We start from the raw sequence: 26,426 nt of genomic DNA, 5'->3' as shown, positions 1-26,426 counted from the left end.
GTAAAATGATTACCGACTTTACCCACTTCATGTAAAATGATTACCAACTTTACCCACTTCATGTAAAATGATTACCGACTTTACCCACTTCATGTAAAATGAAAAACTGCTATTGGGTGAACTGTATCTAGTTGAATGTAAAGTTGAATGCCCCGTCTCCTAAAATAAATGTCTTAAGATGTGCAGATCATGACTATTATTTTGAAGTTTTTGTCCGTAATTGTTGGTTGATAATTGTAACTGTCCTAACTTACACTATTCAAAACACATAATATTTGGAGAGAAAAACATGTAAATTCTTGTCTCCTTCAGTTCCGTCACAAGAGTGACAACCAGGTGAACAACCGGCAGTCTCAGGTCGTCATCCACGGCTCGTAAGTCTCCTCTAGTCCAGTCTACACTCAGCAAGACAGACAGTCATCTAGTACGGTGTACACTCAGCAATACAGCCATTCATCCAGTAGAGTCTACACTCAGCAATACAGACATTCATCTAGTCCAGTCTCTAATCAGCAATAAAGACAGACATCTAGTCCAGTCTACACTCAGCAATACAGACAGTCATCTAGTCCAGTCTACACTCAGCAATACAGACAGTCATCTAGTCCAGTCTACACTCAGCAATACAGACAGTCATCTAGTCCAGTCTACACTCAGCAATACAGACAGTCATCTAGTAGAGTCTACACTCAGCAATACAGACAGTCATCTAGTCCAGTCTACACTCAGCAATACAGACAGTCATCTAGTCCAGTCTACACTCAGCAATACAGACAGTCATCTAGTAGAGTCTACACTCAGCAATACAGACAGTCATCTAGTACAGTCTACACTCAGCAATACAGACAGTCTTCTAGTCCAGTCTACACTCATTAATACAGACAGTCCTCTAGTATAGTCTACACTCATTAATACAGACAGTCTTCTAGGTCAGTATACACTCAGAAATACAGACAGGCATCTAGTCCAGTCTACACTCATTAATACAGACAGTCCTCTAGTCCAGTCTACACTCAGCAATACAGCCATTCATCTAGTAGAGTCTACACTCAGCAATACAGCCATTCATCTAGTACAGTCTACACTCAGCAATACAGACAGTCTTCTAGGTCAGTCTACACTCATTAATACAGACAGTCTTCTAGTCCAGTCTATACTCATTAATACAGACAGTCCTCTAGTACAGTCTACACTCAGCAATACAGACAGTCTTCTAGTCCAGTCTACACTCAGCAATACAGACAGTCATCTAGTCCAGTCTACACTCAGCAATACAGACAGTCATCTAGTCCAGTCTACACTCAGCAATACAGACAGTCTTCTAGTCCAGTCTACACTCAGCAATACAGACAGTCATCTAGTCCAGTCTACACTCAGCAATACAGACAGTCATCTAGTCCAGTCTACACTCAGCAATACAGACAGTCATCTAGTACAGTCTACACTCAGCAATACAGACAGTCTTCTAGTCCAGTCTACACTCAGCAATACAGACAGTCATCTAGTCCAGTCTACACTCAGCAATACAGACAGTCTTCTAGTCCAGTCTACACTCAGCAATACAGACAGTCATCTAGTCCAGTCTACACTCAGCAATACAGACAGTCTTCTAGTCCAGTCTACACTCAGCAATACAGACAGTCATCTAGTACAGTCTACACTCAGCAATACAGACAGTCTTCTAGTCCAGTCTACACTCATTAATACAGACAGTCCTCTAGTATAGTCTACACTCATTAATACAGACAGTCTTCTAGGTCAGTATACACTCAGAAATACAGACAGGCATCTAGTCCAGTCTACACTCATTAATACAGACAGTCCTCTAGTCCAGTCTACACTCAGCAATATAGCCATTCATCTAGTAGAGTCTACACTCAGTAATACAGCCATTCATCTAGTACAGTCTACACTCAGCAATACAGACAGTCTTCTAGGTCAGTCTACACTCATTAATACAGACAGTCTTCTAGTCCAGTCTACACTCATTAATACAGACAGTCCTCTAGTACAGTCTACACTCAGAAATACAGACAGGCATCTAGTCCAGTCTACACTCATTAATACAGACAGGTATCTAGTACAGTCTACACTCAGAAATACAGACAGTCATCAGTCACTTCTGCTGCTGACCAATACTCATGCTGTTCTCTTCACACATTGTAAGCTGTTTATATTTATAATTTAGTTCCTCCTTCTTTCTCTACCTACCTACCTACCTACCTACCTACCTACCTACCTACCTACCTACCTACCTACCTACCTACCTACCTACCTACCTCTCTCTCTCTCTCTCACTCTCTCTCTCTCTCTCTCTCCCTCTCTCTCACCCTCCCTCCTTCTCTCCCCCCTCTCTTTCTCTCTCTCTCCCTCCCTCGTTTCTCTCTCTCAGTCTTCAGAAGGAGAAGTGGATGAATGTAAGAGTGGGTGATATCATTAAACTGGAGAATAACCAGTTTGTGGCAGTAAGTGTATGTCATTCAACCATCAACATAATGTATCACACACACACACACACACACACACACACACACACACACACATACACACACACACTGGTCATGATTCATTTACAACTGTTGTAATGTACTCTGTCATAACACGTTTTTTATGGTGCAGTGCAATGGTTTGATATATATACAAGCACTTAGCGGTATTGAGATTCATTCATGGTGGTTTTAAAGGCATATATATACAAGCACTTAGCGGTATTGAGATTCATTCATGGTGGTTTTAAAGGCTTCCATAAAGGCGATGTAACACACAGCACTCTCATATTTCAGCCAAACAATCTCTACACTAAGGTTAACTTTCAATGTACTGTACTAGTAGCGTGTTAGACAGAGCTTCTGGAATGTGTTAGCCTTGTTAGATGGCCATGCTAGAAGGGACAAAGTGAAATGCTACAGTGTGTTAGTGGATGCTAATGCTAGCTGATGTTTCTCTTCAGGCTGACCTTCTCTTACTGTCCAGTAGTGAACCTCATAGCCTCTGTTACATTGAGACCGCAGAGCTAGATGGGTAAGAACACACCATAACACACAGCACAGTCCAATAAAGCACGACACAGTGATCCTCAGTGATGCTCAGTGATGGTTTGTGAGTTCATATACAGTGTGTGTGTGTGTTGTGTTTGTGCAGGGAGACCAATATGAAGGTGCGTCAGTCTCTGTCTGTGACTGCAGAGCTTGGAGACCCCAACAGCCTGGCCTCTTTTGATGGTAGGAAGTCTCTTTCTATTGGTCTCTGTGTCTTTCACACATCAGAGGTCAGCAGGTCCGCTCTGCAACCAAGCACTTAGCACCCACACTGCCCAGCATCACACACACACACGCCCTCCGTTGTCAGCGCTTAACACCCCCAGTCTCTCCATTCCCCACAGACACACACTGGTTTTCCTCATCAGCATGGTTCACCCACGCATCTCTCCTCACCTGCTCAGCAGAAAGCATTACTGCAAGCAAGTTGGTCTGTGCGTGAGTGTGTGTCTGCGTGTGTGTGAGTGTGTGTGTGTGTCTGCGTGTGTCTGCGTGTTTGCTAGCACAGCGCTCATAGCAAGTCAGTTTAATTCAATAGTCCTAAAAAGGAATGTGTCTGAAACACAGCTGAACTCTGCCCTCTGTGGTGATGTTGAATATGTAGTCATTCTTTTTGTGAAGCAGAGGCTGATGTAGTAAACAGTGTGTTGTGCTGCTGAGGTGGGATGGTAAAATGATGATGGAGAGAACACTGTACTGTATCTAGGTAAGATTATGATGGAGAGAACACTGTACTGTATCTAGGTGAGATGATGGAGAGAACACTGTACTGTATCTAGGTGAGAGGATGGAGAGAACACTGTACTGTATCTAGGTAAGATGATGATGGAGAGAACACTGTACTGTATCTAGGTAAGATGATGGAGAGAACACTGTACTGTATCTAGGTGAGATGATGATGGAGAGAACACTGTACTGTATCTAGGTGAGATGATGATGGAGAGAACACTGTACTGTATCTAGGTGAGATGATGATGGAGAGAACACTGTACTGTATCTAGGTGAGATGATGATGGAGAGAACACTGTACTGTATCTAGGTGAGATGATGATGGAGAGAACACTGTACTGTATCTAGGTGAGATGATGATGGAGAGAACACTACTGTATCTAGGTGAGATGATGGAGAGAACACTGTACTGTATCTAGGTGAGATGATGATGGAGAGAACACTGTACTGTATCTAGGTGAGATGATGATGGAGAGAACACTACTGTATCTAGGTGAGATGATGATGGAGAGAACACTGTACTGTATCTAGGTGAGATGATGATGGAGGGAACACTGTACTGTATCTAGGTGAGATGATGGAGAGAACACTGTACTGTATCTAGGTGAGATGATGATGGAGAGAACACTGTGCTGTATCTAGGTGAGATGATGGAGAGAACACTGTACTGTATCTAGGTGAGATGATGGAGAGAACACTGTACTGTATCTAGGTGAGATGATGATGGAGAGAACACTGTACTGTATCTAGGTGAGATGATGATGGAGAGAACACTGTACTGTATCTAGGTGAGATGATGGAGAGAACACTGTACTGTATCTAGGTGAGATGATGATGGAGAGAACACTGTACTGTATCTTGGTGAGATGATGATGGAGAGAACACTGTACTGTATCTAGGTGAGATGATGATGGAGAGAACACTGTACTGTATCTAGGTGAGATGATGATGGAGAGAACACATTTACATTTACATTTAAGTCATTTAGCAGACGCTCTTATCCAGAGCGACTTACAAATTGGTGCTTTCACCTTATGACATCCAGTGGAACAGCCACTTTACAATAGTGCATCTAGGTCTTTTAAGGGGGGGTGAGAAGGATTACTTTATCCTATCCTAGGTATTCCTTAAAGAGGTGGGGTTTCAGGTGTCTCCGGAAGGTGGTGATTGACTCCGCTGTCCTGGCGTCGTGAGGGAGTTTGTTCCACCATTGGGGGGCCAGAGCAGCGAACAGTTTTGACTGGGCTGAGCGGGAACTGTACTTCCTCAGTGGTAGGGAGGCGAGCAGGCCAGAGGTGGATGAACGCAGTGCCCTTGTTTGGGTGTAGGGCCTGATCAGAGCCTGGAGGTACTGAGGTGCCGTTCCCCTCACAGCTCCGTAGGCAAGCACCATGGTCTTGTAGCGGATGCGAGCTTCAACTGGAAGCCAGTGGAGAGAGCGGAGGAGCGGGGTGACGTGAGAGAACTTGGGAAGGTTGAACACCAGACGGGCTGCGGCGTTCTGGATGAGTTGTAGGGTTTAATGGCACAGGCAGGGAGCCCATCCAACAGCGAGTTGCAGTAATCCAGACGGGAGATGACAAGTGCCTGGATTAGGACCTGCGCCGCTTCCTGTGTGAGGCAGGGTCGTACTCTGCGGATGTTGTAGAGCATGAACCTACAGGAACGGGCCACCGCCTTGATGTTATTTGAGAACGACAGGGTGTTGTCCAGGATCACGCCAAGGTTCTTAGCGCTCTGGGACGAGGACACAATGGAGTTGTCAACCGTGATGGCGAGATCATGGAACGGGCAGTCCTTCCCGGGAGGAAGAGCAGCTCCGTCTTGCCGAGGTTCAGCTTGAGGTGATGATCCGTCATCCACACTGATATGTCTGCCAGACATGCAGAGATGCGATTCGCCACCTGGTCGTCAGAAGGGGGAAAGGAGAAGATTAATTGTGTGTCGTCTGCATAGCAATGATAGGAGAGACCATGTGAGGTTATGACAGAGCCAAGTGACTTGGTGTATAGCGAGAATAGGAGAGGGCCTAGAACAGAGCCCTGGGGGACACCAGTGGTGAGAGCACGTGGTGAGGAGACGGATTCTCGCCACGCCACCTGGTAGGAGCGACCTGTCAGGTAGGACGCAATCCAAGCGTGGGCCGCGCCGGAGATGCCCAACTCGGAGAGGGTGGAGAGGAGGATCTGATGGTTCACAGTATCGAAGGCAGCCGATAGGTCTAGAAGGATGAGAGCAGAGGAGAGAGAGTTAGCTTTAGCAGTGCGGAGCTCCTCCGTGATACAGAGAAGAGCAGTCTCAGTTGAATGACTAGTCTTGAAACCTGACTGATTTGGATCAAGAAGGTCATTCTGAGAGAGATAGCGGGAGAGCTGGCCAAGGACGGCACGTTCAAGAGTTTTGGAGAGAAAAGAAAGAAGGGATACTGGTCTGTAGTTGTTGACATCGGAGGGATCGAGTGTAGGTTTTTCAGAAGGGGTGCAACTCTCGCTCTCTTGAAGACGGGAGGGACGTAGCCAGCGGTCAGGGATGAGTTGATGAGCGAGGTGAGGTAAGGGAGAAGGTCACCGGAGATGGTCTGGAGAAGAGAGGAGGGGATAGGGTCAAGCGGGCAGGTTGTTGGGCGGCCGGCCGTCACAAGACGCGAGATGTCATCTGGAGAGAGAGGGGAGAAAGAGGTCAGAGCACAGGGTAGGGCAGTGTGAGCAGAACCAGCGGTGTCGTTTGACTTAGCAAACGAGGATCGGATGTCGTCGACCTTCTTTTCAAAATGGTTGACAAAGTCATCTGCAGAGAGGGAGGAGGGGGGGAGGGGGAGGAGGATTCAAGAGGGAGGAGAAGGTGGCAAAGAGCTTCCTAGGGTTAGAGGCAGATGCTTGGAATTTAGAGTGGTAGAAAGTGGCTTTAGCAGCAGAGACAGAGGAGGAAAATGTAGAGAGGAGGGAGTGAAAGGATGCCAGGTCCGCAGGGAGGCGAGTTTTCCTCCATTTCCGCTCGGCTGCCCGGAGCCCTGTTCTGTGAGCTCGCAATGAGTCGTCGAGCCACGGAGCGGGGAGGGGAGGACCGAGCCGGCCTGGAGGATAGGGGACATAGAGAGTCAAAGGATGCAGAAAGGGAGGAGAGGAGGGTTGAGGAGGCAGAATCAGGAGATAGGTTGGAGAAGGTTTGAGCAGAGGGAAGAGATGATAGGATGGAAGAGGAGAGAGTAGCGGGGAGAGAGAGAGCGAAGGTTGGGACGGCGCGATACCATCCGAGTAGGGGCAGTGTGGGAAGTGTTGGATGAGAGCGAGAGGGAAAAGGATACAAGGTAGTGGTCGGAGACTTGGAGGGGAGTTGCAATGAGGTTAGTGGAGGAACAGCATCTAGTAAAGATGAGGTCGAGCGTATTGCCTGCCTTGTGAGTAGGGGGAAGGTGAGAGGGTGAGGTCAAAAGAGGAGAGGAGTGGAAAGAAGGAGGCAGAGAGGAATGAGTCAAAGGTAGACGTGGGGAGGTTAAAGTCGCCCAGAACTGTGAGAGGTGAGCCGTCCTCAGGAAAGGAGCTTATCAAGGCATCAAGCTCATTGATGAACTCTCCGAGGGAACCTGGAGGGCGATAAATGATAAGGATGTTAAGCTTGAAAGGGCTGGTAACTGTGACAGCATGGAATTCAAAGGAGGCGATAGACAGATGGGTAAGGGGAGAAAGAGAGAATGACCACTTGGGAGAGATGAGGATCCCGGTGCCACCACCCCGCTGACCAGAAGCTCTCGGGGTGTGCGAGAGCACGTGGGCGGGACGAAGAGAGAGCAGTAGGAGTAGGGGTGTTGTCTGTGGTGATCCATGTTTCCGTCAGAGCCAAGAAGTCGAGGGACTGGAGGGAGGCATAGGCTGAGATGAACTCTGCCTTGTTGGCCGCAGATCGGCAGTTCCAGAGGCTACCGGAGACCTGGAACTCCACGTGGGTCGTGCGCGCTGGTACCACCAGATTATGGTGGCCGCGGCCATGCGGTGTGGAGCGTTTGTATGGTCTGTGCAGAGAGGAGAGAACAGGGATAGACAGACACATAGTTGACAGGCTAGAGAAGAGGCTACGCTAATGCAGAGGAGATTGGAATGACAAGTGGACTACACGTCTCGAATGTTCAGAAAGTTAAGCTTACGTAGCAAGAATCTAATTGACTAAAATGATTAAAATGATACAGTACTGCTGAGGTAGGCTAGCTGCGTTGTTGACACTACCCTAATCAAGTCGTTCCGTTGAGTGTGAAGTTTCTACAATGCTGCTTTACGGGGGCTAGCTGGCTAGCTAGCAGTGTTGGTTACGTTACGTTGCGTTAGGAGAACGACAATAGCTGGCTAGCTAACCTAGAAAATCGCTCTAGACTACACAATTATCTTTGAAACAAAGACGGCTATGTAGCTAGCTATGTAGCTAGCTACGATCAAACAAATCACACTGTTGGGACTGTAATGAAATGAAATGAAAATGTGATACTACCTGTGGAGCGAAGCGGAATGCGACCGGAATGCGAAAGTTCTATTCAGTAGACGTTGGCTGGCTATTGGCTAGCTAGGAGTGTCTCCTACGTTAAGGACGACAAAATAGCTAGCTAGCTAACCTCGGTAAATTAAGATAATCACTCTAAGACTACACACTGTACTGTATCTAGGTGAGAGGTTGATGGAGAGAACACTGTACTGTCTCTAGGTGAGATGATGGAGAGAACACTGTACTGTATCTAGGTGAGATGATGATGGAGAGAACACTGTACTGTATCTAGGTGAGATGATGATGGAGAGAACACTGTACTGTATCTAGGTGAGATGATGGAGAGAACACTGTACTGTATCTAGGTGAGATGATGATGGAGAGAACACTGTACTGTATCTAGGTGAGATGATGATGGAGAGAACACTGTACTGTATCTAGGTGAGATGATGATGGAGAGAACACTGTACTGTATCTAGGTGAGATGATGATGGAGAGAACACTGTACTGTATCTAGGTGAGATGATGATGGAGAGAACACTGTACTGTATCTAGGTGAGATGATGATGGAGAGAACACTGTACTGTATCTAGGTGAGATGATGGAGAGAACACTGTACTGTATCTAGGTGAGATGATGATGGAGAGAACACTGTACTGTATCTAGGTGAGATGATGATGGAGAGAACACTGTACTGTATCTAGGCGAGATGATGATGGAGAGAACACTGTACTTTATCTAGGTGAGATGATGATGGAGAGAACACTGTACTGTATCTAGGTGAGATGGTGATGGAGAGAACACTGTACTGTATCTAGGTGAGATGATGATGGAGAGAACACTGTACTGTATCTAGGTGAGATGATGATGGAGAGAACACTGTACTGTATCTAGGTGAGATGATGATAGAGAACACTGTACTGTATCTAGGTAAGATGATGATGGAGAGAACACTGTACTGTATCTAGGTGAGATGATGATAGAGAACACTGTACTGTATCTAGGTGAGATGATGATGGAGAGAACACTGTACTGTATCTAGGTGAGATGATGATGGAGAGAACACTGTACTGTATCTAGGTGAGATGATGATGGAGAGAACACTGTACTGTATCTAGGTGAGATGATGATGGAGAGAACACTGTACTGTATCTAGGTGAGATGATGATGGAGAGAACACTGTACTGTATCTAGGTGAGATGATGATGGAGAGAACACTGTACTGTATCTAGGTGAGATGATGATAGAGAACACTGTACTGTATCTAGGTAAGATGATGATGGAGAGAACACTGTACTGTATCTAGGTGAGATGATGATAGAGAACACTGTACTGTATCTAGGTGAGATGATGATGGAGAGAACACTGTACTGTATCTAGGTGAGATGATGGAGAGAACACTGTACTGTATCTAGGTGAGATGATGATGGAGAGAACACTGTACTGTATCTAGGTGAGATGATGATGGAGAGAACACTGTACTGTATCTAGGTGAGATGATGATGGAGAGAACACTGTACTGTATCTAGGTGAGATGATGGAGAGAACACTGTACTGTATCTAGGTGAGATGATGATGGAGAGAACACTGTACTGTATCTAGGTGAGATGATGATGGAGAGAACACTGTACTGTATCTAGGTGAGATGATGATGGAGAGAACACTGTACTGTATCTAGGTGAGATGATGATGGAGAGAACACTGTACTGTATCTAGGTGAGATGATGATGGAGAGAACACTGTACTGTATCTAGGTGAGATGATGATGGAGAGAACACTGTACTGTATCTAGGCGAGATGATGATGGAGAGAACACTGTACTGTATCTAGGTGAGATGATGATGGAGAGAACACTGTACTGTATCTAGGTGAGATGATGATGGAGAGAACACTGTACTGTATCTAGGTGAGATGATGATGGAGAGAACACTGTACTGTATCTAGGTGAGATGATGATGGAGAGAACACTGTACTGTATCTAGGTGAGATGATGATAGAGAACACTGTACTGTATCTAGGTAAGATGATGATGGAGAGAACACTGTACTGTATCTAGGTGAGATGATGATAGAGAACACTGTACTGTATCTAGGTGAGATGATGATGGAGAGAACACTGTACTGTATCTAGGTGAGATGATGATGGAGAGAACAATGTACTGTATCTAGGTGAGATGATGATGGAGAGAACACTGTACTGTATCTAGGTGAGATGATGATGGAGAGAACACTGTACTGTATCTAGGTGAGATGATGATGGAGAGAACACTGTACTGTATCTAGGTGAGATGATGATGGAGAGAACACTGTACTGTATCTAGGTGAGATGATGATAGAGAACACTGTACTGTATCTAGGTAAGATGATGATGGAGAGAACACTGTACTGTATCTAGGTGAGATGATGATAGAGAACACTGTACTGTATCTAGGTGAGATGATGATGGAGAGAACACTATACTGTATCTAGGTGAGATGATGATGGAGAGAACACTGTACTGTATCTAGGTGAGATGATGATGGAGAGGACACTGTACTGTATCTAGGTGAGATGATGATGGAGAGGACACTGTACTGTATCTAGGTGAGATGATGATGGAGAGAACACTGTACTGTATCTAGGTGAGATGATGATGGAGAGAACACTGTACTGTATCTAGGTGAGATGATGATGGAGAGAACACTGTACTGTATCTAGGTGAGATAATGATGGAGAGAACACGGTACTGTATCTAGGTGAGATGATGATGGAGAGAACACTGTACTGTATCTAGGTGAGATGATGATGGAGAGAACACTGTACTGTATCTAGGTGAGATGATGGAGAGAACACTGTACTGTATCTAGGTGAGATAATGATGGAGAGAACACTGTACTGTATCTAGGTGAGATGATGATGGAGAGAACACTGTACTGTATCTAGGTGAGATGATGATGGAGAGAACACTGTACTGTATCTAGGTGAGATGATGATGGAGAGAACACTGTACTGTATCTAGGTGAGATGATGGGAGAGAACACTGTACTGTATCTAGGTGAGATGATGGAGAGAACACTGTACTGTATCTAGGTGAGATGATGATGGAGAGAACACTGTACTGTATCTAGGTGAGATGATGATGGAGAGAACACTGTACTGTATCTAGGTGAGATGATGGAGAGAACACTGTACTGTATCTAGGTGAGATGATGATGGAGAGAACACTGTACTGTATCTAGGTGAGATGATGATGGAGAGAACACTGTACTGTATCTAGGTGAGATGATGATGGAGAGAACACTGTACTGTATCTAGGTGAGATGATGATGGAGAGAACACTGTACTGTATCTAGGTGAGATGATGATGGAGAGAACACTGTACTGTATCTAGGTGAGATGATGATGGAGAGAACAGAGAACACTGTACTGTATCTAGGTGAGATGATGGAGAGAACACTGTACTGTATCTAGGTGAGATGATGGAGAGAACACTGTACTGTATCTAGGTGAGATGATGGAGAGAACACTGTACTGTATCTAGGTGAGATGATGATGGAGAGAACACTGTACTGTATCTAGGTGAGATGATGATGGAGAGAACACTGTACTGTATCTAGGTGAGATGATGATGGAGAGAACACTGTACTGTATCTAGGTGAGATGATGATAGAGAACACTGTACTGTATCTAGGTAAGATGATGATGGAGAGAACACTGTACTGTATCTAGGTGAGATGATGATAGAGAACACTGTACTGTATCTAGGTGAGATGATGATGGAGAGAACACTGTACTGTATCTAGGTGAGATGATGATGGAGAGAACACTGTACTGTATCTAGGTGAGATGATGGAGAGAACACTGTACTGTATCTAGGTGAGATGATGGAGAGAACACTGTACTGTATCTAGGTGAGATGATGGAGAGAACACTGTACTGTATCTAGGTGAGATGATGATGGAGAGAACACTGTACTGTATCTAGGTGAGATGATGATGGAGAGAACACTGTACTGTATCTAGGTGAGATGATGATGGAGAGAACACTGTACTGTATCTAGGTGAGATGATGATGGAGAGAACACTGTACTGTATCTAGGTGAGATGATGATGGAGAGAACACTGTACTGTATCTAGGTGAGATGATGATGGAGAGAACACTGTACTGTATCTAGGTGAGATGATGATGGAGAGAACACTGTACTGTATCTAGGTGAGATGATGATGGAGAGAACACTGTACTGTATCTAGGTGAGATGATGATGGAGAGAACACTGTACTGTATATAGGCGAGATGATGATGGAGAGAACACTGTACTGTATCTAGGTGAGATGATGATGGAGAGAACACTGTACTGTATCTAGGTGAGATGATGATGGAGAGAACACTGTACTGTATCTAGGTGAGATGATGATGGAGAGAACACTGTACTGTATCTAGGTGAGATGATGATGGAGAGAACACTGTACTGTATCTAGGTGAGATGATGATAGAGAACACTGTACTGTATCTAGGTAAGATGATGATGGAGAGAACACTGTACTGTATCTAGGTGAGATGATGATAGAGAACACTGTACTGTATCTAGGTGAGATGATGATGGAGAGAACACTGTACTGTATCTAGGTGAGATGATGATGGAGAGAACACTGTACTGTATCTAGGTGAGATGATGATGGAGAGAACACTGTACTGTATCTAGGTGAGATGATGATGGAGAGAACACTGTACTGTATCTAGGTGAGATGATGATGGAGAGAACACTGTACTGTATCTAGGTGAGATGATGATGGAGAGAACACTGTACTGTATCTAGGTGAGATGATGATAGAGAACACTGTACTGTATCTAGGTAAGATGATGATGGAGAGAACACTGTACTGTATCTAGGTGAGATGATGATAGAGAACACTGTACTGTATCTAGGTGAGATGATGATGGAGAGAACACTATACTGTATCTAGGTGAGATGATGATGGAGAGAACACTGTACTGTATCTAGGTGAGATGATGATGGAGAGAACACTGTACTGTATCTAGGTGAGATGATGATGGAGAGGACACTGTACTGTATCTAGGTGAGATGATGATGGAGAGAACACTGTACTGTATCTAGGTGAGATGATGATGGAGAGAACACTGTACTGTATCTAGGTGAGATGATGATGGAGAGAACACTGTACTGTATCTAGGTGAGATAATGATGGAGAGAACACGGTACTGTATCTAGGTGAGATGATGATGGAGAGAACACTGTACTGTATCTAGGTGAGATGATGATGGAGAGAACACTGTACTGTATCTAGGTGAGATGATGGAGAGAACACTGTACTGTATCTAGGTGAGATAATGATGGAGAGAACACTGTACTGTATCTAGGTGAGATGATGATGGAGAGAACACTGTACTGTATCTAGGTGAGATGATGATGGAGAGAACACTGTACTGTATCTAGGTGAGATGATGATGGAGAGAACACTGTACTGTATCTAGGTGAGATGATGATAGAGAACACTGTACTGTATCTAGGTAAGATGATGATGGAGAGAACACTGTACTGTATCTAGGTGAGATGATGATAGAGAACACTGTACTGTATCTAGGTGAGATGATGATGGAGAGAACACTGTACTGTATCTAGGTGAGATGATGATGGAGAGAACACTGTACTGTATCTAGGTGAGATGATGATGGAGAGAACACTGTACTGTATCTAGGTGAGATGATGATGGAGAGAACACTGTACTGTATCTAGGTGAGATGATGATGGAGAGAACACTGTACTGTATCTAGGTGAGATGATGATGGAGAGAACACTGTACTGTATCTAGGTGAGATGATGATAGAGAACACTGTACTGTATCTAGGTAAGATGATGATGGAGAGAACACTGTACTGTATCTAGGTGAGATGATGATAGAGAACACTGTACTGTATCTAGGTGAGATGATGATGGAGAGAACACTATACTGTATCTAGGTGAGATGATGATGGAGAGAACACTGTACTGTATCTAGGTGAGATGATGATAGAGAACACTGTACTGTATCTAGGTAAGATGATGATGGAGAGAACACTGTACTGTATCTAGGTGAGATGATGATAGAGAACACTGTACTGTATCTAGGTAAGATGATGATGGAGAGAACACTGTACTGTATCTAGGTGAGATGATGATAGAGAACACTGTACTGTATCTAGGTGAGATGATGATGGAGAGAACACTGTACTGTATCTAGGTGAGATGATGGAGAGAACACTGTACTGTATCTAGGTGAGATGATGATGGAGAGAACACTGTACTGTATCTAGGTGAGATGATGATGGAGAGAACACTGTACTGTATCTAGGTGAGATGATGATGGAGAGAACACTGTACTGTATCTAGGTGAGATGATGATGGAGAGAACACTGTACTGTATCTAGGTGAGATGATGATGGAGAGAACACTGTACTGTATCTAGGTGAGATGATGATGGAGAGAACACTGTACTGTATCTAGGTGAGATGATGATGGAGAGAACACTGTACTGTATCTAGGTGAGATGATGATGGAGAGAACACTGTACTGTATCTAGGTGAGATGATGATAGAGAACACTGTACTGTATCTAGGTAAGATGATGATGGAGAGAACACTGTACTGTATCTAGGTGAGATGATGATAGAGAACACTGTACTGTATCTAGGTGAGATGATGATGGAGAGAACACTATACTGTATCTAGGTGAGATGATGATGGAGAGAACACTGTACTGTATCTAGGTGAGATGATGATAGAGAACACTGTACTGTATCTAGGTAAGATGATGATGGAGAGAACACTGTACTGTATCTAGGTGAGATGATGATAGAGAACACTGTACTGTATCTAGGTAAGATGATGATGGAGAGAACACTGTACTGTATCTAGGTGAGATGATGATAGAGAACACTGTACTGTATCTAGGTGAGATGATGATGGAGAGAACACTGTACTGTATCTAGGTGAGATGATGGAGAGAACACTGTACTGTATCTAGGTGAGATGATGATGGAGAGAACACTGTACTGTATCTAGGTGAGATGATGATGGAGAGAACACTGTACTGTATCTAGGTGAGATGATGATGGAGAGAACACTGTACTGTATCTAGGTGAGATGATGATGGAGAGAACACTGTACTGTATCTAGGTGAGATGATGATGGAGAGAACACTGTACTGTATCTAGGTGAGATGATGATGGAGAGAACACTGTACTGTATCTAGGTGAGATGATGATGGAGAGAACACTGTACTGTATCTAGGTGAGATGATGATAGAGAACACTGTACTGTATCTAGGTAAGATGATGATGGAGAGAACACTGTACTGTATCTAGGTGAGATGATGATAGAGAACACTGTACTGTATCTAGGTGAGATGATGATGGAGAGAACACTATACTGTATCTAGGTGAGATGATGATGGAGAGAACACTGTACTGTATCTAGGTGAGATGATGATAGAGAACACTGTACTGTATCTAGGTAAGATGATGATGGAGAGAACACTGTACTGTATCTAGGTGAGATGATGATAGAGAACACTGTACTGTATCTAGGTAAGATGATGATGGAGAGAACACTGTACTGTATCTAGGTGAGATGATGATAGAGAACACTGTACTGTATCTAGGTGAGATGATGATGGAGAGAACACTGTACTGTATCTAGGTGAGATGATGATAGAGAACACTGTACTGTATCTAGGTAAGATGATGATGGAGAGAACACTGTACTGTATCTAGGTGAGATGATGATAGAGAACACTGTACTGTATCTAGGTAAGATGATGATGGAGAGAACACTGTACTGTATCTAGGTGAGATGATGATAGAGAACACTGTACTGTATCTAGGTGAGATGATGATGGAGAGAACACTGTACTGTATCTAGGTGAGATGATGGAGAGAACACTGTACTGTATCTAGGTGAGATGATGATGGAGAGAACACTGTACTGTATCTAGGTGAGATGATGATGGAGAGAACACTGTACTGTATCTAGGTGAGATGATGATGGAGAGAACACTGTACTGTATCTAGGTGAGATGATGATGGAGAGAACACTGTACTGTATCTAGGTGAGATGATGATGGAGAGAACACTGTACTGTATCTAGGTGAGATGATGATGGAGAGAACACTGTACTGTATCTAGGTGAGATGATGATGGAGAGAACACTGTACTGTATCTAGGTGAGATGATGATGGAGAGAACACTGTACTGTATCTAGGTGAGATGATGATGGAGAGAACACTGTACTGTATCTAGGTGAGATGATGATGGAGAGAACACTGTACTGTATCTAGGTGAGATGATGATGGAGAGAACACTGTACTGTATCTAGGTGAGATGATGATGGAGAGAACACTGTACTGTATCTAGGCGAGATGATGATGGAGAGAACACTGTACTGTATCTAGGTGAGATGATGATGGAGAGAACACTGTACTGTATCTAGGTGAGATGATGATGGAGAGAACACTGTACTGTATCTAGGTGAGATGATGATGGAGAGAACACTGTACTGTATCTAGGTGAGATGATGATGGAGAGAACACTGTACTGTATCTAGGTGAGATGATGATAGAGAACACTGTACTGTATCTAGGTAGAGGTAAGATGATGATGGAGAGAACACTGTACTGTATCTAGGTGAGATGATGATAGAGAACACTGTACTGTATCTAGGTGAGATGATGATGGAGAGAACACTGTACTGTATCTAGGTGAGATGATGATGGAGAGAACACTGTACTGTATCTAGGTGAGATGATGATGGAGAGAACACTGTACTGTATCTAGGTGAGATGATGATGGAGAGAACACTGTACTGTATCTAGGTGAGATGATGATGGAGAGAACACTGTACTGTATCTAGGTGAGATGATGATGGAGAGAACACTGTACTGTATCTAGGTGAGATGATGATAGAGAACACTGTACTGTATCTAGGTAAGATGATGATGGAGAGAACACTGTACTGTATCTAGGTGAGATGATGATAGAGAACACTGTACTGTATCTAGGTGAGATGATGATGGAGAGAACACTATACTGTATCTAGGTGAGATGATGATGGAGAGAACACTGTACTGTATCTAGGTGAGATGATGATGGAGAGAACACTGTACTGTATCTAGGTGAGATGATGATGGAGAGGACACTGTACTGTATCTAGGTGAGATGATGATGGAGAGAACACTGTACTGTATCTAGGTGAGATGATGATGGAGAGAACACTGTACTGTATCTAGGTGAGATGATGATGGAGAGAACACTGTACTGTATCTAGGTGAGATAATGATGGAGAGAACACGGTACTGTATCTAGGTGAGATGATGATGGAGAGAACACTGTACTGTATCTAGGTGAGATGATGATGGAGAGAACACTGTACTGTATCTAGGTGAGATGATGGAGAGAACACTGTACTGTATCTAGGTGAGATAATGATGGAGAGAACACTGTACTGTATCTAGGTGAGATGATGATGGAGAGAACACTGTACTGTATCTAGGTGAGATGATGATGGAGAGAACACTGTACTGTATCTAGGTGAGATGATGATGGAGAGAACACTGTACTGTATCTAGGTGAGATGATGATAGAGAACACTGTACTGTATCTAGGTAAGATGATGATGGAGAGAACACTGTACTGTATCTAGGTGAGATGATGATAGAGAACACTGTACTGTATCTAGGTGAGATGATGATGGAGAGAACACTGTACTGTATCTAGGTGAGATGATGATGGAGAGAACACTGTACTGTATCTAGGTGAGATGATGATGGAGAGAACACTGTACTGTATCTAGGTGAGATGATGATGGAGAGAACACTGTACTGTATCTAGGTGAGATGATGATGGAGAGAACACTGTACTGTATCTAGGTGAGATGATGATAGAGAACACTGTACTGTATCTAGGTAAGATGATGATGGAGAGAACACTGTACTGTATCTAGAGATGATGATAGAGAACACTGTACTGTATCTAGGTGAGATGATGATGGAGAGAACACTATACTGTATCTAGGTGAGATGATGATGGAGAGAACACTGTACTGTATCTAGGTGAGATGATGATGGAGAGAACACTGTACTGTATCTAGGTGAGATGATGATGGAGAGAACACTGTACTGTATCTAGGTGAGATGATGATAGAGAACACTGTACTGTATCTAGGTAAGATGATGATGGAGAGAACACTGTACTGTATCTAGGTGAGATGATGATAGAGAACACTGTACTGTATCTAGGTGAGATGATGATGGAGAGAACACTATACTGTATCTAGGTGAGATGATGATGGAGAGAACACTGTACTGTATCTAGGTGAGATGATGATGGAGAGAACACTGTACTGTATCTAGGTGATATGATGATGGAGAGACACTGTACTGTATCTAGGTGAGATGATGATGGAGAGAACACTGTACTGTATCTAGGTGAGATGATGATGGAGAGAACACTGTACTGTATCTAGGTGAGATGATGATGGAGAGAACACTGTACTGTATCTAGGTGAGATAATGATGGAGAGAACACGGTACTGTATCTAGGTGAGATGATGATGGAGAGAACACTGTACTGTATCTAGGTGAGATGATGATGGAGAGAACACTGTACTGTATCTAGGTGAGATGATGGAGAGAACACTGTACTGTATCTAGGTGAGATGATGATGGAGAGAACACTGTACTGTATCTAGGTGAGATGATGATGGAGAGAACACTGTACTGTATCTAGGTGAGATGATGATGGAGAGAACACTGTACTGTATCTAGGTGAGATGATGATGGAGAGAACACTGTACTGTATCTAGGTGAGATGATGATGGAGAGAACACTGTACTGTATCTAGGTGAGATGATGATAGAGAACACTGTACTGTATCTAGGTAAGATGATGATGGAGAGAACACTGTACTGTATCTAGGTGAGATGATGATAGAGAACACTGTACTGTATCTAGGTGAGATGATGATGGAGAGAACACTATACTGTATCTAGGTGAGATGATGATGGAGAGAACACTGTACTGTATCTAGGTGAGATGATGATAGAGAACACTGTACTGTATCTAGGTAAGATGATGATGGAGAGAACACTGTACTGTATCTAGGTGAGATGATGATAGAGAACACTGTACTGTATCTAGGTAAGATGATGATGGAGAGAACACTGTACTGTATCTAGGTGAGATGATGATAGAGAACACTGTACTGTATCTAGGTGAGATGATGATGGAGAGAACACTGTACTGTATCTAGGTGAGATGATGGAGAGAACACTGTACTGTATCTAGGTGAGATGATGATGGAGAGAACACTGTACTGTATCTAGGTGAGATGATGATGGAGAGAACACTGTACTGTATCTAGGTGAGATGATGATGGAGAGAACACTGTACTGTATCTAGGTGAGATGATGATGGAGAGAACACTGTACTGTATCTAGGTGAGATGATGATGGAGAGAACACTGTACTGTATCTAGGTGAGATGATGATGGAGAGAACACTGTACTGTATCTAGGTGAGATGATGATGGAGAGAACACTGTACTGTATCTAGGTGAGATGATGATGGAGAGAACACTGTACTGTATCTAGGTGAGATGATGATAGAGAACACTGTACTGTATCTAGGTAAGATGATGATGGAGAGAACACTGTACTGTATCTAGGTGAGATGATGATAGAGAACACTGTACTGTATCTAGGTGAGATGATGATGGAGAGAACACTATACTGTATCTAGGTGAGATGATGATGGAGAGAACACTGTACTGTATCTAGGTGAGATGATGATAGAGAACACTGTACTGTATCTAGGTAAGATGATGATGGAGAGAACACTGTACTGTATCTAGGTGAGATGATGATAGAGAACACTGTACTGTATCTAGGTAAGATGATGATGGAGAGAACACTGTACTGTATCTAGGTGAGATGATGATAGAGAACACTGTACTGTATCTAGGTGAGATGATGATGGAGAGAACACTGTACTGTATCTAGGTGAGATGATGGAGAGAACACTGTACTGTATCTAGGTGAGATGATGATGGAGAGAACACTGTACTGTATCTAGGTGAGATGATGATGGAGAGAACACTGTACTGTATCTAGGTGAGATGATGATGGAGAGAACACTGTACTGTATCTAGGTGAGATGATGATGGAGAGAACACTGTACTGTATCTAGGTGAGATGATGATGGAGAGAACACTGTACTGTATCTAGGTGAGATGATGATGGAGAGAACACTGTACTGTATCTAGGTGAGATGATGATGGAGAGAACACTGTACTGTATCTAGGTGAGATGATGATAGAGAACACTGTACTGTATCTAGGTAAGATGATGATGGAGAGAACACTGTACTGTATCTAGGTGAGATGATGATAGAGAACACTGTACTGTATCTAGGTGAGATGATGATGGAGAGAACACTATACTGTATCTAGGTGAGATGATGATGGAGAGAACACTGTACTGTATCTAGGTGAGATGATGATAGAGAACACTGTACTGTATCTAGGTAAGATGATGATGGAGAGAACACTGTACTGTATCTAGGTGAGATGATGATAGAGAACACTGTACTGTATCTAGGTAAGATGATGATGGAGAGAACACTGTACTGTATCTAGGTGAGATGATGATAGAGAACACTGTACTGTATCTAGGTGAGATGATGATGGAGAGAACACTGTACTGTATCTAGGTGAGATGATGATAGAGAACACTGTACTGTATCTAGGTAAGATGATGATGGAGAGAACACTGTACTGTATCTAGGTGAGATGATGATAGAGAACACTGTACTGTATCTAGGTAAGATGATGATGGAGAGAACACTGTACTGTATCTAGGTGAGATGATGATAGAGAACACTGTACTGTATCTAGGTGAGATGATGATGGAGAGAACACTGTACTGTATCTAGGTGAGATGATGGAGAGAACACTGTACTGTATCTAGGTGAGATGATGATGGAGAGAACACTGTACTGTATCTAGGTGAGATGATGATGGAGAGAACACTGTACTGTATCTAGGTGAGATGATGATGGAGAGAACACTGTACTGTATCTAGGTGAGATGATGATGGAGAGAACACTGTACTGTATCTAGGTGAGATGATGATGGAGAGAACACTGTACTGTATCTAGGTGAGATGATGATGGAGAGAACACTGTACTGTATCTAGGTGAGATGATGATGGAGAGAACACTGTACTGTATCTAGGTGAGATGATGATGGAGAGAACACTGTACTGTATCTAGGTGAGATGATGATGGAGAGAACACTGTACTGTTTCTAGGTGAGATGATGATGGAGAGAACACTGTACTGTATCTAGGTGAGATGATGATGGAGAGAACACTGTACTGTATCTAGGTGAGATGATGATGGAGAGAACACTGTACTGTATCTAGGCGAGATGATGATGGAGAGAACACTGTACTGTATCTAGGTGAGATGATGATGGAGAGAACACTGTACTGTATCTAGGTGAGATGATGATGGAGAGAACACTGTACTGTATCTAGGTGAGATGATGATGGAGAGAACACTGTACTGTATCTAGGTGAGATGATGATGGAGAGAACACTGTACTGTATCTAGGTGAGATGATGATAGAGAACACTGTACTGTATCTAGGTAAGATGATGATGGAGAGAACACTGTACTGTATCTAGGTGAGATGATGATAGAGAACACTGTACTGTATCTAGGTGAGATGATGATGGAGAGAACACTGTACTGTATCTAGGTGAGATGATGATGGAGAGAACACTGTACTGTATCTAGGTGAGATGATGATGGAGAGAACACTGTACTGTATCTAGGTGAGATGATGATGGAGAGAACACTGTACTGTATCTAGGTGAGATGATGATGGAGAGAACACTGTACTGTATCTAGGTGAGATGATGATGGAGAGAACACTGTACTGTATCTAGGTGAGATGATGATAGAGAACACTGTACTGTATCTAGGTAAGATGATGATGGAGAGAACACTGTACTGTATCTAGGTGAGATGATGATAGAGAACACTGTACTGTATCTAGGTGAGATGATGATGGAGAGAACACTATACTGTATCTAGGTGAGATGATGATGGAGAGAACACTGTACTGTATCTAGGTGAGATGATGATGGAGAGAACACTGTACTGTATCTAGGTGAGATGATGATGGAGAGGACACTGTACTGTATCTAGGTGAGATGATGATGGAGAGAACACTGTACTGTATCTAGGTGAGATGATGATGGAGAGAACACTGTACTGTATCTAGGTGAGATGATGATGGAGAGAACACTGTACTGTATCTAGGTGAGATAATGATGGAGAGAACACGGTACTGTATCTAGGTGAGATGATGATGGAGAGAACACTGTACTGTATCTAGGTGAGATGATGATGGAGAGAACACTGTACTGTATCTAGGTGAGATGATGGAGAGAACACTGTACTGTATCTAGGTGAGATAATGATGGAGAGAACACTGTACTGTATCTAGGTGAGATGATGATGGAGAGAACACTGTACTGTATCTAGGTGAGATGATGATGGAGAGAACACTGTACTGTATCTAGGTGAGATGATGATGGAGAGAACACTGTACTGTATCTAGGTGAGATGATGATAGAGAACACTGTACTGTATCTAGGTAAGATGATGATGGAGAGAACACTGTACTGTATCTAGGTGAGATGATGATAGAGAACACTGTACTGTATCTAGGTGAGATGATGATGGAGAGAACACTGTACTGTATCTAGGTGAGATGATGATGGAGAGAACACTGTACTGTATCTAGGTGAGATGATGATGGAGAGAACACTGTACTGTATCTAGGTGAGATGATGATGGAGAGAACACTGTACTGTATCTAGGTGAGATGATGATGGAGAGAACACTGTACTGTATCTAGGTGAGATGATGATAGAGAACACTGTACTGTATCTAGGTAAGATGATGATGGAGAGAACACTGTACTGTATCTAGGTGAGATGATGATAGAGAACACTGTACTGTATCTAGGTGAGATGATGATGGAGAGAACACTATACTGTATCTAGGTGAGATGATGATGGAGAGAACACTGTACTGTATCTAGGTGAGATGATGATGGAGAGAACACTGTACTGTATCTAGGTGAGATGATGATGGAGAGAACACTGTACTGTATCTAGGTGAGATGATGATAGAGAACACTGTACTGTATCTAGGTAAGATGATGATGGAGAGAACACTGTACTGTATCTAGGTGAGATGATGATAGAGAACACTGTACTGTATCTAGGTGAGATGATGATGGAGAGAACACTATACTGTATCTAGGTGAGATGATGATGGAGAGAACACTGTACTGTATCTAGGTGAGATGATGATGGAGAGAACACTGTACTGTATCTAGGTGATATGATGATGGAGAGGACACTGTACTGTATCTAGGTGAGATGATGATGGAGAGAACACTGTACTGTATCTAGGTGAGATGATGATGGAGAGAACACTGTACTGTATCTAGGTGAGATGATGATGGAGAGAACACTGTACTGTATCTAGGTGAGATAATGATGGAGAGAACACGGTACTGTATCTAGGTGAGATGATGATGGAGAGAACACTGTACTGTATCTAGGTGAGATGATGATGGAGAGAACACTGTACTGTATCTAGGTGAGATGATGATGGAGAGAACACTGTACTGTATCTAGGTGAGATAATGATGGAGAGAACACTGTACTGTATCTAGGTGAGATGATGATGGAGAGAACACTGTACTGTATCTAGGTGAGATGATGATGGAGAGAACACTGTACTGTATCTAGGTGAGATGATGATGGAGAGAACACTGTACTGTATCTAGGTGAGATGATGATAGAGAACACTGTACTGTATCTAGGTAAGATGATGATGGAGAGAACACTGTACTGTATCTAGGTGAGATGATGATAGAGAACACTGTACTGTATCTAGGTGAGATGATGATGGAGAGAACACTGTACTGTATCTAGGTGAGATGATGATGGAGAGAACACTGTACTGTATCTAGGTGAGATGATGATAGAGAACACTGTACTGTATCTAGGTAAGATGATGATGGAGAGAACACTGTACTGTATCTAGGTGAGATGATGATAGAGAACACTGTACTGTATCTAGGTGAGATGATGATGGAGAGAACACTGTACTGTATCTAGGTGAGATGATGATGGAGAGAACACTGTACTGTATCTAGGTGAGATGATGATGGAGAGAACACTGTACTTAATCTAGGTGAGATGATGATGGAGAGAACACTGTACTGTATCTAGGTGAGATGATGATGGAGAGAACACTGTACTGTATCTAGGTGAGATGATGATGGAGAGAACACTGTACTGTATCTAGGTGAGATGATGATAGAGAACACTGTACTGTATCTAGGTAAGATGATGATGGAGAGAACACTGTACTGTATCTAGGTGAGATGATGATAGAGAACACTGTACTGTATCTAGGTGAGATGATGATGGAGAGAACACTATACTGTATCTAGGTGAGATGATGATGGAGAGAACACTGTACTGTATCTAGGTGAGATGATGATGGAGAGAACACTGTACTGTATCTAGGTGAGATGATGATGGAGAGGACACTGTACTGTATCTAGGTGAGATGATGATGGAGAGAACACTGTACTGTATCTAGGTGAGATGATGATGGAGAGAACACTGTACTGTATCTAGGTGAGATGATGATGGAGAGAACACTGTACTGTATCTAGGTGAGATGATGATGGAGAGAACACTGTACTGTATCTAGGTGAGATGATGATGGAGAGAACACTGTACTGTATCTAGGTGAGATGATGATAGAGAACACTGTACTGTATCTAGGTAAGATGATGATGGAGAGAACACTGTACTGTATCTAGGTGAGATGATGATAGAGAACACTGTACTGTATCTAGGTGAGATGATGATGGAGAGAACACTATACTGTATCTAGGTGAGATGATGATGGAGAGAACACTGTACTGTATCTAGGTGAGATGATGATGGAGAGAACACTGTACTGTATCTAGGTGATATGATGATGGAGAGGACACTGTACTGTATCTAGGTGAGATGATGATGGAGAGAACACTGTACTGTATCTAGGTGAGATGATGATGGAGAGAACACTGTACTGTATCTAGGTGAGATGATGATGGAGAGAACACTGTACTGTATCTAGGTGAGATAATGATGGAGAGAACACGGTACTGTATCTAGGTGAGATGATGATGGAGAGAACACTGTACTGTATCTAGGTGAGATGATGATGGAGAGAACACTGTACTGTATCTAGGTGAGATGATGGAGAGAACACTGTACTGTATCTAGGTGAGATAATGATGGAGAGAACACTGTACTGTATCTAGGTGAGATGATGATGGAGAGAACACTGTACTGTATCTAGGTGAGATGATGATGGAGAGAACACTGTACTGTATCTAGGTGAGATGATGATGGAGAGAACACTGTACTGTATCTAGGTGAGATGATGATAGAGAACACTGTACTGTATCTAGGTAAGATGATGATGGAGAGAACACTGTACTGTATCTAGGTGAGATGATGATAGAGAACACTGTACTGTATCTAGGTGAGATGATGATGGAGAGAACACTGTACTGTATCTAGGTGAGATGATGATGGAGAGAACACTGTACTGTATCTAGGTGAGATGATGATGGAGAGAACACTGTACTGTATCTAGGTGAGATGATGATGGAGAGAACACTGTACTGTATCTAGGTGAGATGATGATGGAGAGAACACTGTACTGTATCTAGGTGAGATGATGATGGAGAGAACACTGTACTGTATCTAGGTGAGATGATGATGGAGAGAACACTGTACTGTATCTAGGTGAGATGATGATAGAGAACACTGTACTGTATCTAGGTAAGATGATGATGGAGAGAACACTGTACTGTATCTAGGTGAGATGATGATAGAGAACACTGTACTGTATCTAGGTGAGATGATGATGGAGAGAACACTATACTGTATCTAGGTGAGATGATGATGGAGAGAACACTGTACTGTATCTAGGTGAGATGATGATGGAGAGAACACTGTACTGTATCTAGGTGAGATGATGATGGAGAGAACACTGTACTGTATCTAGGTGA

At 43.1% G+C, this 26,426-nt stretch overlaps 1 protein-coding gene across 2 annotated transcripts in view; it reads left to right on the top strand.

Annotated features, from left to right (window-relative positions):
• The window catches only part of LOC115127454 (phospholipid-transporting ATPase ID-like), a 233,356-nt gene that overhangs the window by 120,641 nt on the left and 86,289 nt on the right, over nt 1-26,426 (top strand). For both annotated transcript variants that reach the window (XM_065006880.1, XM_065006872.1), the window contains 4 exons: nt 313-374; nt 2,393-2,465; nt 2,951-3,021; nt 3,142-3,221. In XM_065006880.1, coding sequence (XP_064862952.1) covers nt 313-374; nt 2,393-2,465; nt 2,951-3,021; nt 3,142-3,221 — 286 coding nt within the window. The remainder of the gene's footprint in view (nt 1-312; nt 375-2,392; nt 2,466-2,950; nt 3,022-3,141; nt 3,222-26,426) is intronic.

Source organism: Oncorhynchus nerka, linkage group LG3 (genome assembly GCF_034236695.1).
Source record: "Oncorhynchus nerka isolate Pitt River linkage group LG3, Oner_Uvic_2.0, whole genome shotgun sequence".
Classification (NCBI taxonomy): Eukaryota; Metazoa; Chordata; class Actinopteri; order Salmoniformes; family Salmonidae; genus Oncorhynchus; species Oncorhynchus nerka.
This window is presented reverse-complemented; position numbering and strand designations above follow the sequence as displayed.